The 14,441-nt window shown below is 39.5% G+C and overlaps 1 protein-coding gene across 2 annotated transcripts in view; it reads left to right on the top strand.

Moving 5' to 3' along the window:
- LOC308412638 (receptor-type tyrosine-protein phosphatase N2-like) overlaps window positions 1-14,441 on the top strand; it is a 228,846-nt gene that overhangs the window by 112,451 nt on the left and 101,954 nt on the right. For both annotated transcript variants that reach the window (XM_080907154.1, XM_080907155.1), the window contains one exon: window positions 8,745-8,809. In XM_080907154.1, coding sequence (XP_080763280.1) covers window positions 8,745-8,809 — 65 coding nt within the window. The remainder of the gene's footprint in view (window positions 1-8,744; window positions 8,810-14,441) is intronic.

Here is a 14,441-nt window from a genome sequence, read left to right as displayed (position 1 = left end):
AGTGTTTGTTCTAATGGTTTCCCTGTCTTCCCTGTCTTCAGGATGACTTATCTGATCAGGGTTGGCACAAAAACTACCCAAGCTAGAATAATGACATCATGCCAACCATGATGAAAATCAAAAGCCTCTCCATTAAAGACAAAACTAAAAATGAAAGTGTAAAAGAGAAAATTTGGGAATAACGGTTAACTTTTTCACATGGCCTAATTTGTAATATTGCTGTTGTTTTTACCAAGTATATTTGTCTTATTTCTAGTCAGAATTATCTCATTACACTTAAAATAAGACACAATCAGCTTCAGGGCAACATTTCAGTAAGCTAAAGGAACTTGTTTCAAGACAGTGAATCTTGAAACTAGAGGAAAAAAATGAGATTTTTCACTTGTTCCATTGGCAGATTTTTTACTTAAAACAAGATATTTTAGCTTGAAATGAAACAATGAAACAAGTGAAAATTCTCTAGTTTTTCTCTAGTTTCAAGAGTCACTGTCTTGAAACAACTTCCTTTAGCTCACTGAAATGTTGCCGTGTAGCTGATTGTCTTATTTTAAGTTTAATGAGATAATTCTGACTAGAAATAAGACAAATAAACTTGTTAAGATTTTGAGTTTGTGCAGTGAAATTGTGTGAATAGTGCCAGTTCACAAAAAGCTCTCTGACCGTCTCACAAACAGTTCTGATGCATACAATCTGGCAACATAAGGAGCATGGGAAAACTAAAAAAACTAAACTAAAAAACTGGGATTAGAATTTGAACAAAAGTTTGAATCATGGCTCCGATGGAGAAGAGCGAAAATAGTGGTTTCAGAATAAGCAGAGAACGGTGGCACAAATTTGCACAAATTCAGTTTGTCGTCACAATTTTGAAGCCCGAACAGAGTTTTATTTCATTTTTTTCTCCCACATACTGGAGGTCAGTTCCATTTGTGCAGAATTGGGTTTTATGACTCAAGACTCAATTTCTCAAAGGTCACCTCCACTTTGGGAATATTCGTTTTTATGACAGTTCCCTCTCAGAAAGAAAAGCTCTTTTACACACTTCCCAGCTGCTCTAGTGGAAGGTGGACGTACGCTGTATGAATACCAAACAGTAACATGACAAAAAAAAGAATAGCCGGTTCATGTGGGTTTATGTTTCATAGTATGAGAATGGTGATCCACTAATGAGCTCTTGTTATTGGAATACGGCTTCCTGCCTCATTGCAGTCAGGCGTCGGCTGATGTGAGGTCATTAATTGTTGTGGGCGGTTGGGATATGTTTTCCTGCCGGGGTCCCCGGTGTCATATCGGCTTAATGAATTGTTTATGTAAAGTAACAGAGGTGTTTAATACCTGCCTTTTAAAATGTGAATGAATCAAACGGAGCAGAAGCGAGGAGCTAAATGTCATCAATTAAAGCAGAGAACGCCGTTCACAGCAACGAGCGAGACAAACACATTATGGTTAATATACTGTATATGTGCATCTATAATCCTGGAGTTCAATCAGATATCAGCAACATTGGAGACTGGACTCATGATGTTAAGTTTATATCATGGAAAACAAAAAACAGATCCGTAGCATAATGTTCAAAACAAACAAACAAAAATAATCCCAATTTTAATCACTGAACTCAAACTTTGCTGCTTTGTGGAGAGATTTTAGCCTATTATTAGTCATTGCTTTGATTTTGTGGCACATTAGCTTTATGGTTCAGTTAAGCCACTTTCCTATTTTCCTTACCAAAAGGAATTTGATTTAACAGAGGAAAAAGAAAAAGTATAACAGCAGCTGAAGTGATTAACATACACAGGCCACTTTATTATGTATACCTAGGGCTTCCTTAATTCTCTGGGTCTTAGATTTAATAGGTGCTGGAAAGATTATAAGAGATTTTCGTCTACATCGCAAACAGTTGCTGCAGATTTGTCGACTGCACATCCATGATTGGAATCTGGCATTTGAGTTCAGTGAATTCATTGTCATGTTTAAAAAGCCAGTTTGAGCTGATTTGAGCTTCATGACACGGTTTGCTGAAGGGAGTCATCAGACGATGGGTACACTGTGGCCATAAAGGGATCGCTATGGTCACTAATAATACTCAAATATACTACGGGGTTTAATTGTGTCTTTCTGACCCCACCATCCAAAAGTCATGTGAGAAATTAAATCATCAATTTCTGAAATACTCAGCTCAAACCATCGGACACAAACAACCATGCCACATTCAAAAATCACCTTCTTTCTCCACTTGGATGCTAAATTTGAACTTCAGTAGGTTCACCTTTATTGTGACTAGATGACTTTATTTATATGACTTCATTTATTGGCATGATTCCTGCTTTCTTCTTTCTTAGTTTGAAGGACGGGGCGAATAAAGACAGAGCCTTCTTCAGTAAGCTCTTATTTCTTCTCGGCCTTCCCCTCCCTCACCCGCTCTTTATCTCTCTTTTTTCTGTCTATCACATTTCTCTCAGTCTACACATCATTCTTTCTATCCTCCCTCGATGGTCTCTCATCCCCCAGGTGGCCCGAGATGCCATTTCGGCCCCCTGCTTTTGAATTTAATTACAAATGGCATTGTTTTCACGCAGCCCTCCCTCCTCATCTGACACTCACGTTCCCACAAACACACATTCACACAGCACACCGGTCCATGCTGCATCCCAGATTACTGCAGGCAATAACACCAAGAATTAGGGGAGTTGGGGTTGATGATCAACAAGGAACAGATTGAAGGCTGAAAAGTTGATATCAGAAATCAAATTAATGCAAGTGAGAGGGAAACAATATCTAATTAAGATGCTTTTGAAAAAACGACAGGCAAATCAGTTTTGACACAATTACTGGTGACTTGTAGGGTCGATTATGAGATGAAGCGTTCAGATCCAAAATATTTGAATTGCTCTGCGTTTATCACGTAATAAATGAAATTAGATTCTGAAGGGAGACAGGAAACAGTAACCATTTCATAACTGAAGAAATTTGCTTTAAAACACTAAACTGCAAGGAAAAAATATACACAGTGGGTCAAGTTATTTGTTGGACGAACGGGTTGTGCATGAAATTATGTATTAATAATTTGTTGCTTTTATTATGAAATTATGTTTTAATTTCAATTCATTTTATTTATACAGCGCCAAATCACAACAATAGTCGAGCTTTATATTGTAAGGTAGACTCTACTACAATAATACATACAGAGAAAAACCCAACAATCATCAATTTATTACATTTGACAAAGACATGCCAAATATGGTCTGGTAACAAAAACATGAACCCTTGACCCTCCCCAGGATGAGAGGCTGTCTGATGCCGTGGAAGGGATTTTGCTGTGCAGTCAGCCTTCCTTCGTTTTAGAAGGAAATCATTTCAAAGATCTTATGGGCAATCACCTTTATCATCCTGTGATGAAGAATTTCTATCTTTATAAGGGTGGTCTCTTCTGAGATGACAGCACCCCGATTCATGTGCCACAAGAGTGGCTCTTAATAGTTTGACAAGTAGCCTCTAAAAATGCTGCAGCCCTCACAATTGCCAGATCTCAAACCCAGGGGATAATAGCTAAAATCTTATGTTCTCTTAAAAGATCTTATTCTTTTTTGTGCTCTTAGAAAGTCTTTCTTTCTTTTATACTTGAAGAATCCCCATCTCGTGAAAATTACTTTCCCATAAACCAAGTTTGACATTTTTGATCAAAACATTTTTTTGACAAACTTTTCATTATTGTAAGTTAAAAGTTAAAATGCAGTTTAAAATAGAGAAACATTATAAGGAAGAACTCCAAGGAGTTTACACATGCAAAATAAACAATTTGTTACAGTAAAATATCTATCTGTCTGCGCTATGTCCTGTCCTATCCTCATTAACCACAGCATTCTTAATCCCGGCTGGCTTTTTTATTACCTGCACAACATTAATTGATGGTTGTGCTCCTTGGACCAGATCTTGTAGGGACACAGGGAAAAAAAGCAAACAGCCTGCAATATATTTTAATTTGCTCAGGGATTGTTGCTCTCGTGATGAACTAATGTGATTACACCAATGTAGTGTGTCACTGCAGTGATGGCGTTTCACTGGTTTCTGTGCCTTTGAAGGATGGCTGTTGTTTTCTTCTCATTATACAGCTTCTGAAATGTACCCAGGAGGGTGAGTGAGAGGTATAGAGGTTTGCTTCTTTGGGGTGGTGGTTAGTGGTTGGAATAAGGAACCCTCAGTGCTGCAAAAGCATCTATTCTGTTGGTCCAGGACTTGTGGAGCCAGCCTGGGCCTTTCTCTTTTGTCAACAGTGAAAAATGAAGCATTTCTGAATCCCCAGCACTCGCTGTGTTTCCCTTTAGGCGCCTCAGATACATTGAGTTAACATAAAGCAAAATTCAGGACGGGGGTGGCACCGGTGACAAATGAAGCGCCTCTGTGTGTTTTGGAGGGAAAATAAAGGGGCCTCAGTTGTAGAAATGAGATTTGGTCCATGTTACTTCCTTCAGGCCCAATTTTTCCCTGCAGTCCAAATGTATCTGAGAGGTACAATGGAAGATGGAATATTCTCGAAATGGAAAAAAGTGAATAATTTGAGTATAGATCATTTCCCTTCAGCTTGCTCTCAGTCTGCAGTCCATCGCTGCTTCAGTCCCATTTTGTCGCATTACATCTTATTTTCACACTGTGCTGCCTGTCTGGCTGAAAGAAAAGTTGCCAGTCGCTCTGATCACGACACCTTGCCCATTGCAGCTTCTTAAAAATGGATCCAATTTGGGTTTTGGAGAGAACGCTCGCTGGGGTACAAATGAGGCACCTCAGGTCGCTTGTTCACGAGCAGTGCTCTCATTCGACTTGGAGTCATTTGTAGTCTGCAGGAGAGAAGAGGAGTGGATGGTCCGGATAGCTGTTGGCTACATTTCGGAGAGGCCGCGGTGCCGCGGTGTTGGGAGGTCCAAAGACTTGTCGACTAATTAGAAGAAGCTCGCCGCCTGTCATGTTGTCACGCTTGCTGGCCGCAAGGCAAGTCACTCTAGGGAACCAGACGGGTGGCCATGTTGGTGCAGAGATTTCTGATTCTGTCCCAACAAAATCACGTTGGGTGCTTTCATGTTTGTTTGTGTATATCAGGCCTTTTACTCTGATTCTGTATGAGGAATTAAATATGAGTGTTTGTGTGTGTGTGTCTTAGATGTGTCTGCCTTTGTGTGTGTGTGTGTGTGTGTGTGTGTGTGTGTGTGTGTGTGTGTGTGTGTGTGTGTGTGTGTGTGTGTGTGTGTGTGTGTGTGTGTGTGTGTGTGTGTGTGTGTGTGAGAGAACCCATCACCGACGCTTTCCTGCAGATGCAACTCAAATAGGTTGTGCCTCACCAATTACCAAAGGCACTTTAGACAACAACATCTTTAGTTATTTCACTGAGTCTGGTCCCAAAGTTGCCTGCTGTTTACCGTCTCTGCTTGTGTTTCATTTGAACTTAATTAATCCTTTAAAAGATTTTGTTCAAATCAGTGCATTGGCAGCACTACAACTTGCGTTCATAGAAAGTAGCAGCAGCCTCAGAAAGAAATGAAATCAACAGAACGATTGAAGGCATTTAATGGAATCAAATAAAACCGATTTTATCTGTGAAATGTAGTGAATAATGCATTTTTTTTTTACATGTTTTCCCTCCTGTTCCATGCAAAGTAACACAAATAGACATTTACTTTTCTCTGAAAATCATTTGCACAAGCAACACCAATGCCAAACTGTTTTACGGTGGTACTTTCTGCAGCAGTGAGAAATACACCTTCTTTCTCAGTAAACATGCAAACAGTCCTTTTAAAGTATTTTAGACAGTTCAAGAGGTTCACTTAAAATTCAGCCTTGGAAAAGTACCATGTGGCTACAGCTTTAAAGACTGAAAAGTCATGTTTCCTGCGAGGGGAAGATCAATAATTCATGCGATTCATGTGGCTTCCAAGAGCAAACTAACAGATTATCTCGTGCAACTGCTACACTGCTCTCTGAAGGCTGAGCCATTCAAGAATTCTGCCCGTTGTGGGATGTCACAACAGGCGTCTTACCTTTTTGACAAGTGATGGAAAACACCTGAGTTGGTGTTGATGAGTTTGAAGAATCCTAACAAGTTGCAACCGACGTCTGATGGAGACATCGGTTTTTAACGCTGAACTAGAAGTCTGTTCAGATGCTCCTCAGTGAGCATAAGAGCAGGTGCCACTGACAAACCAATTCAGCCACTTCAGCTTCTATTTCTCTCAGCTGCTGCTGCTCCCTGCTGACCGCACTATTAAGACATGTCGGCCCACTTGGCTATCGCAGACAAGGTGTTCATACGTCTTTGTCTGGGGCCTGCAAGTACCAGTCAGCCACAACATTAACCCTTCAGCGTCTTTTTATTACAGCGTGACAGAGCTAAACGAGTCCCCTCCATATACCACATGGAAACCAAGGCATTCACATTAAACAGAAGGAAGTGTCCACCTGTGATTGATTTTGGCTTTATACATTCAAAAGAGCTGCTCGTTTGGACTGTGGTGTTTAAGGTCAGCATCTATGGTTGCATAACATCTGGCATAAATTGACCAGTGAATGACGAATTGAAAGACTAATTATTAAAGCCACTGGTGAATTTGGACTGTGGCAGAGCTGGGGCTCTATTTGCATATCCTTCATCTGCCTGGTGTGTCAACAAAGAAGACTCGCTTTCTTTCACCTCACCGGTGTATTCAGATGCAAAGCGAAGTGAATGCAATTACGTATCCTTTCTTTTTTTTCTTATCGTTTCTGTTCTGGCTTTAATATGTGCTCTGCTGAATTTTAATTGTAGACCTCCATTTGTTTCCCTTTAAGCTCATGAAAAAAGAGAGCTGTGCGCAGGGTTTAATTCTATTTGTGTGGAAATTTGTTTTAATATTTGCCTGGCGGCAGGTCGGGTTAAAAATTCATATTTCATAAAGTGAAGATATGCTACAGTAATAGCTCATTTGGACCTGCAATGGTAGAATTTATTCTTGAGCCCTGTGGAAGGTTTTCTTTTTTTGTTTTTTTTGTTTTTTTTTGTTTTTGGGGGGGTGGGGGCGGGGTTAATTTGGTAAATGAATGTGTCTGCGAAGAGCCTGCACGATAACCTCAGTGATTTCACCACCAACGCCATGACGACCTGTCTGGTAAAATCCACATTTCGTTGTAGACCATGCGCTTGCTTTAATTTATGGGATAGTTGCAATAAAGTAAATTCAGAAATATTGCAAAATTACCGTTACAGGCGAATGTGAGCGATACGATCTTCCTATTGGACTTTAACCAAATCTTTATAATAGGATATATTCCACTAAACAGCCACGACCACTCGCCAAGTGCGCGTTGTAATTTACAACACCTATGGTGGCTGCTTGCTACTGCATAAGCTTGTTATATTTGAGAATGTGAATGATGACATGGATTGTTTTTGTGATCTCATAAGAGGCCCTTCTTACACCAGTCCTGTTGTCAGATTTCATGGTGTGCAATCAGTGAACCTTAAAGAGCAGTCATGGGTATGGCTGAATAAATATTCCCTTTTTGTGTCTGATAATTAAAACACTTAAAAGACTGAAGAGGCAGTGCTTGACGACATCAATCTGAATACAAAAAACACTGGAGAACAGTTCCAGCTGTTCAGCTAGCCGTGTTTCACTGGTATGCATATAGCACTTTTTTACTTATATTTGGCATCACAAGCCACAACCACCCACTGATACATAACTTTACTCTATGCCTACTTTATTCTATTCTTTTTAAATGCTTTTTACTTGGCAAACATTAGGGGGTCAGTAGGGTTTCAGTGTCTCCACCAAGGACCCTTTGTTGTTACTGGACATAAAATCCAATTGAACCTTTTTGGCATATTGCAGTTCAAGTGGTCTGAGTGGGCACTAGACTCCCGTGCCTCCTCTGGCCTCTCTTTTTAGACTTTAGAAAATGTAGCTCGTGACAGTAGCATTAAGCCAATTACAGGCCTTGTCAGACTAGATAAGGTAAAGTAGTGTAGGTATTATATGAAGTCCAAAAGTCCAAAAAAGACTTGGTTTTGAAGAGGATAGAGCTAGTAAAGTTTCAGAGAGGGGGAGTGTGGTAGATGGAGGGCTACCTGACTTTTGTTCTTCTCTACACCAGAAGGATTGTTTGCGAACACTGTTCTTACAAACTCTCTATATCTCTCTGATGTCTTTGTGCTTCATAATGCAACGATGCTTCCATAGTTTCTACAAAGGATCTTTATCAATCATGTGTAAATTAACCAAGCTGCATTTTCAAGGCATTTCTATAAATCATGTTCTGGTTTTGCTTATACGTCATGTGTTAAGGAGGAGGAAGGAGGAAGCATTGATTTTTTGTGAGCCAGTTGAGCACAGAGTTTAATAGCTTGTTTGGCAGAATTTGTAGCATTGATTAATAGTCATGACTGTACACACATGGATGCCTATTATGCATTATTGTGGACACTGAGGATTAATCACATGTTAAAGTTAATCTACACTACCTGTTTGGAGGAACAATATGCAATAGACATTGTTGTTACGTTTGAAAGTTATTGCAGTTTTGTTCCGTTGCCATTGTCACAAAAATGTTTAAAAAATGAACATTGCTTTGCTGATTTAGCATTATAAACTTTTTCATATACGATGTTTTTGCCGGGGGCTAGAAAAGTATTCATTATTATTTTCTGTAAAAACATACTGTTGGACATTTTTCAGTTCATTAATCATTGTGGGGTTTTTCTCTCTGTTCTTTCCTTACCATAGTCCAGAAGAAGGTGTCTTTAGAGAAGGAAGCCAAGGTCAGCATCCTGGAGGCTGGGATTGCCGATGTGAGTACACACTTTACTTTTAGTTTTTGATTTGAGGCTAATCAAACGTCCACGTGATTAGTGAAGCAAAATGTGACAGGAGTCTCAAACCCAAATGAAATGTATGAAGGTGCACTCATAACCTACTGCTGCTAAGTTTGAACTTCAAATTTCTCAAAATGTCTTTCCAGGCTGTAGCATGCAAACACTTTTCACCACAAAACCTTGTGCATTAGTGCAAAAAAACGCATAAAATGTATGAAAATATGAAACTCATTTATTCTAATTGGTAACTCACATTCCTCATATTTGTGTTTGATAGTAACTGTAGACACTTCTCAGAGCAGCTGAGTCATCGCAGAAACGACTTCATGAAAAACAGAATTTCATTAATCTTCCTTTACTTTCCATCTCTTTCCTCACTGACTGTCACTAATGATGCACTGCATTCTTTATAACTCCACTTGAGTAAATCAATTAAAAACAACCCACACAAACAAACAAACAAAAAAGCTATGCAGCACCAACAGTAAGGTCTAAGAGGGGTCTTGGCGCGTGATGGCTGCTTCATCTCTTCCACCTGTCTCCATCTCTCGCCTACATGGCTTTCATCTCCTAGCATTGCTATTCTCCACCATCTCTGTAGTAAATACACTGCTGAGCATCTGCACTCCCCTATTGATTCAAGGCTTAGGCTGTACCGATGATGGCGCGCCATTCACCATGCTTATCAAAGTGGCAGGTCTGAGGGAGAAATGGTTGGAAAAGGGGGCATAGTAAGTGACTGAGGGAGAGAAAGACAGAAAGAGTTGGGAGGTTGGAAGAAGGGAGGGATGGCATGGAGAGTCTTTCAAGGTGATCGATACCTAGCTGCAAACAGCAGCCAATTATGGCCAATCGAACCTCAGTTGTAAGAGAAAGAGAGGGAGAGAAGCAAAGAAAACCCCTTTAGCTCAGCCTGCCACACAGAGGCAAAGCAAAAACTGGCGAGTCGCAACCTGCAACACAGCATCCATCATCACCCCATACAGTGTTTATTATAGTTTTATCATACTCTGTAAAATAAGAATATTAGCATACTACATCACAGATGACAGGTTAAAAATAAAAAATAGAAAAGTTAGTCTCTCAACAGTGCAGAGGAGATTATTTGTTTTCTCACAGACATGAAAACTTGACTTGAACAGGCCTGCAGGTTTGAGAGATGAATTCTCATTTTCACATTGATGCCTGTGTATATTTGGAATGGAGATAACATGAAAATTTATTGTTGCAGCAGAAGAGGTAATGGGAGAAATTGCATGCAATAAAACCAATAAAGACAAAACAGTCCAGCATTAAAATAGATCATAAATTATTGTGGGGTTGTATAACTTTACGCACCTGAATTTCTAGCGTATTAAGGTGGCAAATGAGTGAGAACTACACGGGAACGGTATGTCAACTTTAACGGAAATATAAGGATTTTAAAATGCTCTCATTAAGTTACAAGATAAAAAAAAAAGTGTGTTTTAGGCTGTGCCTGGATTTAGAAGATGGAAGATGTTGGAAGGACATCCCATAACTGGAAGAAAACTGAGTATACAACTGGTATTTGAATGAATCAGCTCCACAATATCTAAAATCCAAACTTCTGTTGTTACACACAAAAAATCCCTTTACTTTGAGATTTTCTTGGACACCTTGTTTAATCCAACTTAAACACGGTTTTGCTTGAGCTAAAACAGTGCTCCAAATATCTGTGCTTTAAAATCATCACATTGCTGTTCTGCAGCATTTATATCTAGTTCAACCGTCTCACAGTGAATCAGCACATCTCCTGCTGTTCGTTGTGGCTCGTTCATGATTTGCGACTACACTGAGCTACTACGTTTCAGAGGAACTGCAACAGTAGTTCTGAAATGTGTTGTCTTTCTAATTCATGACACCATTGAAGCTTCAGTAAGCGTCTTATGTATTTGTTTGACATATCCCCGAATGAAAGCTGTTATTATGCGCTGTAGTTACCATTTAAAACTACTAGTGGCTGTGGGGACAAGTACATAAAAAATGTATTGGTATCCTTTAGATGATGTGGAAGACAGCACATTGATAACCAAGAAAACCGACTTGCAAGCTTGAAATTTTAACCCATAGGAAACAGTTTTGAACAGCAAGTAAAAACACAGCAAAAAGTATACTCGAGTAAATAGGAAAAAAAAGCCTTAAACGAGACTCCAGTTAATTGACTGCCATGTGTGCCTGTCTCATCTGTCTTTTAAAGTGGACAGAGTCCTACAGCTCATTTTGGGATTGCTTAAACAGAGGAATTAAAAGCCCATATGAGATTCTAATTGAGGACTTCTTGAAACATCTGCTTTAGTACAATTTAGAAAGAAAACATCATAGAAAACAAAAACTATCCTGTGAGCTCAATGTGTTCTGATTTTTAGCAACTTATTTGACCCTTACTCGAGGGCACAATCTCTTGCATTTTTTTTAACAGTAAAAAATGCAGGAGATTGCCTTCATCTCTGTTTGACCTTCGTCCATCTCGCCGTTTGCTCACTTAAATTACAAATCATTCCATCAAAGCACTAATTTGCAAGCTCAATACCTTTGATTTGTGGACTGTGACCTAAGTCCTGCTCTTTCTTTGTCCGCATCATTGTGGCGAGCAGCTTTATGTTTGCCATTAAGAGCTCTAAAGCCTTGAAGCTGTTTGGATGAACTGAACGACATCTGAAGCGTCATAAAATTCTCATTTAAAACTTATCCTGCGAAACACTGTTGGAGGAATGTGAGTAAGTTCTTGAAAGTAAAAAGAAAACATTTTGAGGATTTTTAAAAATCTGTCACTCTTCTGTATTCAAGGTCCGGATAAACTTTGGTATCTGTTTGTTAGGGTTGCAGAAATCTTGTGGCAATGGTATTCGGAGATGCATAAATGTCTTATTTGTGGATGTCCTGTTTTAAAGTTGGACATTTTACACCTGCTTTGAACCCTGACTTGCTCTTTCAGACTTTTTGTAGCGGTGTTAAGAAAATACATGACTTCTGTGTATAAAGGTGAGATAACACTCACGACTGCAAATGGTGGATTCTTGTCAAGAGACATAACATAAGTCATCTTAATGGTTGTAGTCCCGAGTAATGCTCATCCTAAATCAGAAGGGACGAGGGTGTTGGGGCTACAAGGACGCTTTTAATTTTGAGAGATTCATTAAATAACCGCCGTGTTCTCATCCCAGGGAGTCAAATACTGCCATTCTCTCATAGATGCTGGCGCCTCCGGAATACGCACAAGTGCCCCTTGGCATTGTTGCGGTGATTCACTGGCCACAGCAACGTTGAGCCTCGAGACATAATGGTCTTCTTTTGAAGAGCAGTGAAGATCGGAGGGATAATGTTGGACTGTCACAAGTTTGTGAGCTAGGCCGTGGTTTGCGTCCTGTTTGAGAGCTTTGCCTTTTGCTTTGTTTTCATTCGCTAATCTGTTACCCTTTTATTTGCAGCTCGGTTTAATTTAGGCACAAAAAATGCCCACAATGCAAACCCTGCAGGTTATAATATGACACTGGGCCAGTGTGGTTTCTTAAAGTGCCCCCTTTGGCCATTTCAGAATTAAATCTTGTCCCACACCATAAATGAATGGCATTAAGATTATTTTATCTTATCCGTGTGTAAATCTTAGAGGTTCTCAGCTTTAACAAAATCTCAGGTTTTGTTATTTTTGGCACTATCAGAAAGGTGATAATTCTTCTTTATGCTGATTATTGTCGCTGGAGTGGTAGGTGTGCACGCATGAGGAAGCAAAATAATAGACTCTAACCTAATAGAGAGTGCATCTTCCAATGACATTAAATTATACTTTGCCCCTGCAGTACCCTTCATTATCTCTCACTCTGACTGCCGTTAATTTACGTAGCTTCAGGATTGGAAATCATTCAATCACCAAGGCCACGGAGAACATGGCACAGATTTCTCCACACTGAGACTTGTGTCCAATTAAGTGAATGCATGTTTGTTGGGAGGGAAGAAGGTGGAAGATAAGGTTGCTGCGGCAGCAACCATTGTCCTGTAGTGGCAATATTCGCACGCTACCCCATCCAGCTCACTTTTTCACTGCAAATAAAGGCACTTCCAATCTGTTTGAAAGAGCTTTTTCACAAATAGAGGAGGGAAATCTAATGACACAAAAAAATTAAAAAATAAGAAACAATGGGAGTGGATCACTTTTTCCATCACAATTCAATGTAATTGCTATTTAAAATACAGGGCGGGAGCAAACACTCCCTTTTACCAGAATGCCAAAAGGCCATTTGCCACAAAACGGCTGATTTAATACAACTTTGAGGAATGAGATCTTTTGCAGTTTTTAGTTGTTTTTTGCAAGAATCAGGCATTTTATGATCCCAGTATTTAAATTTTGAGCTGCATTGATGATTAAAAGTGAAAACATGTTAGCTCATTTCTGTTTTCCCTTCCACAGTGATACATAAACTTAAACACTTGCGGTTAACACGACATATAATTGTCACATTGCATTATGTTTCTGGAAACCCTGTCTGGATCCTTATTAAGGAATGTAATCATTACCTAAGTCAGAGTTTTTGAACAGCATTGCTCTGGGAGACTCTTGAGTGAGCACTTGAATGTGCAAGACAAGGGTCATGTGACAGACACTGGTTGCCAAGGTAGCGCCAGCGCTTCTGAGCTTCTGCGGTATGGCTAATTGCTTTTTTAAAAATAGCATACTTAGCAATGCTAGAAAGAAGCAGTCTGTGGATTTCTCTCTTTGTCACTTGACCCCTACACACCCTTTAACAGCCTCACGAAAGTAGTTGTTTAGTTGACTGAGCTTAATCAAATTTCAACAATAGAGGTGACAGACTGGGAACAAATGCTTATTCCAGCTGTTTTTCGAAAACACATAACGACTTTTTGTCAACTGAACTGCCTATTTGATAACCTTACATGAAGTGTACTAGTATGAGGCAGGAAAGAGTTAGATAAAAATTAATTGCCTAATAGTGTTGAATGGATGCCACCTTCCTTTTTACAGACATTTGTGTATTACCTTTATTTAAACAAGGCAAGCAAAGAAGAGCAAGCTCTCGTTTTCACATATATATCAGTTAGACAAATCAGGTTTGAAATATTTTATTACAGTGGCAGAATAAAACAAAATTTGACATCTAGGCTCAAAGCTCTTCATTAAATACAAGTGTTAGTCAACCTTTTGATGTAACATTTGTAAAAAGGCTTAGTCCAGTTTGCACTATGCATTATTATAATTACATAGAGGTGGAATGTAATTTCCTTATAATCCACGTTCACAACAGAATATCTGGATTTTGGGATTCGTTCTCATCCCTGAGATGGTGATGAAAAGAATTTCTGATCCTGAAGTGTTGTTTGTTGTCTTGCTCTATACCAGTGAGTCACAACAAGCAGCTTTCATAATGATTTCACTGAGAATACATTCCTGTCTGCGGTCTCGGTGAGCAGAGTGATAGCATCACTCGTAATGACACAGTATTGTTGTCTGCAGCCTGCCCAGGTGCCTGAATAGAGAGCTGGATTTGAATGAGAATATTCATGAAGCAAAGAGACTCACATATTGGATCAAGGTTGTCTGTTGGCCGATGCATCCCATTGCACCTGCAATTTT

The sequence above is a fragment of the Rhamphochromis sp. 'chilingali' genome (assembly GCF_963969265.1).
Source record: "Rhamphochromis sp. 'chilingali' genome assembly, chromosome: 16".
Taxonomy (NCBI): Eukaryota; Metazoa; Chordata; class Actinopteri; order Cichliformes; family Cichlidae; genus Rhamphochromis; species Rhamphochromis sp. 'chilingali'.
This window is presented reverse-complemented; position numbering and strand designations above follow the sequence as displayed.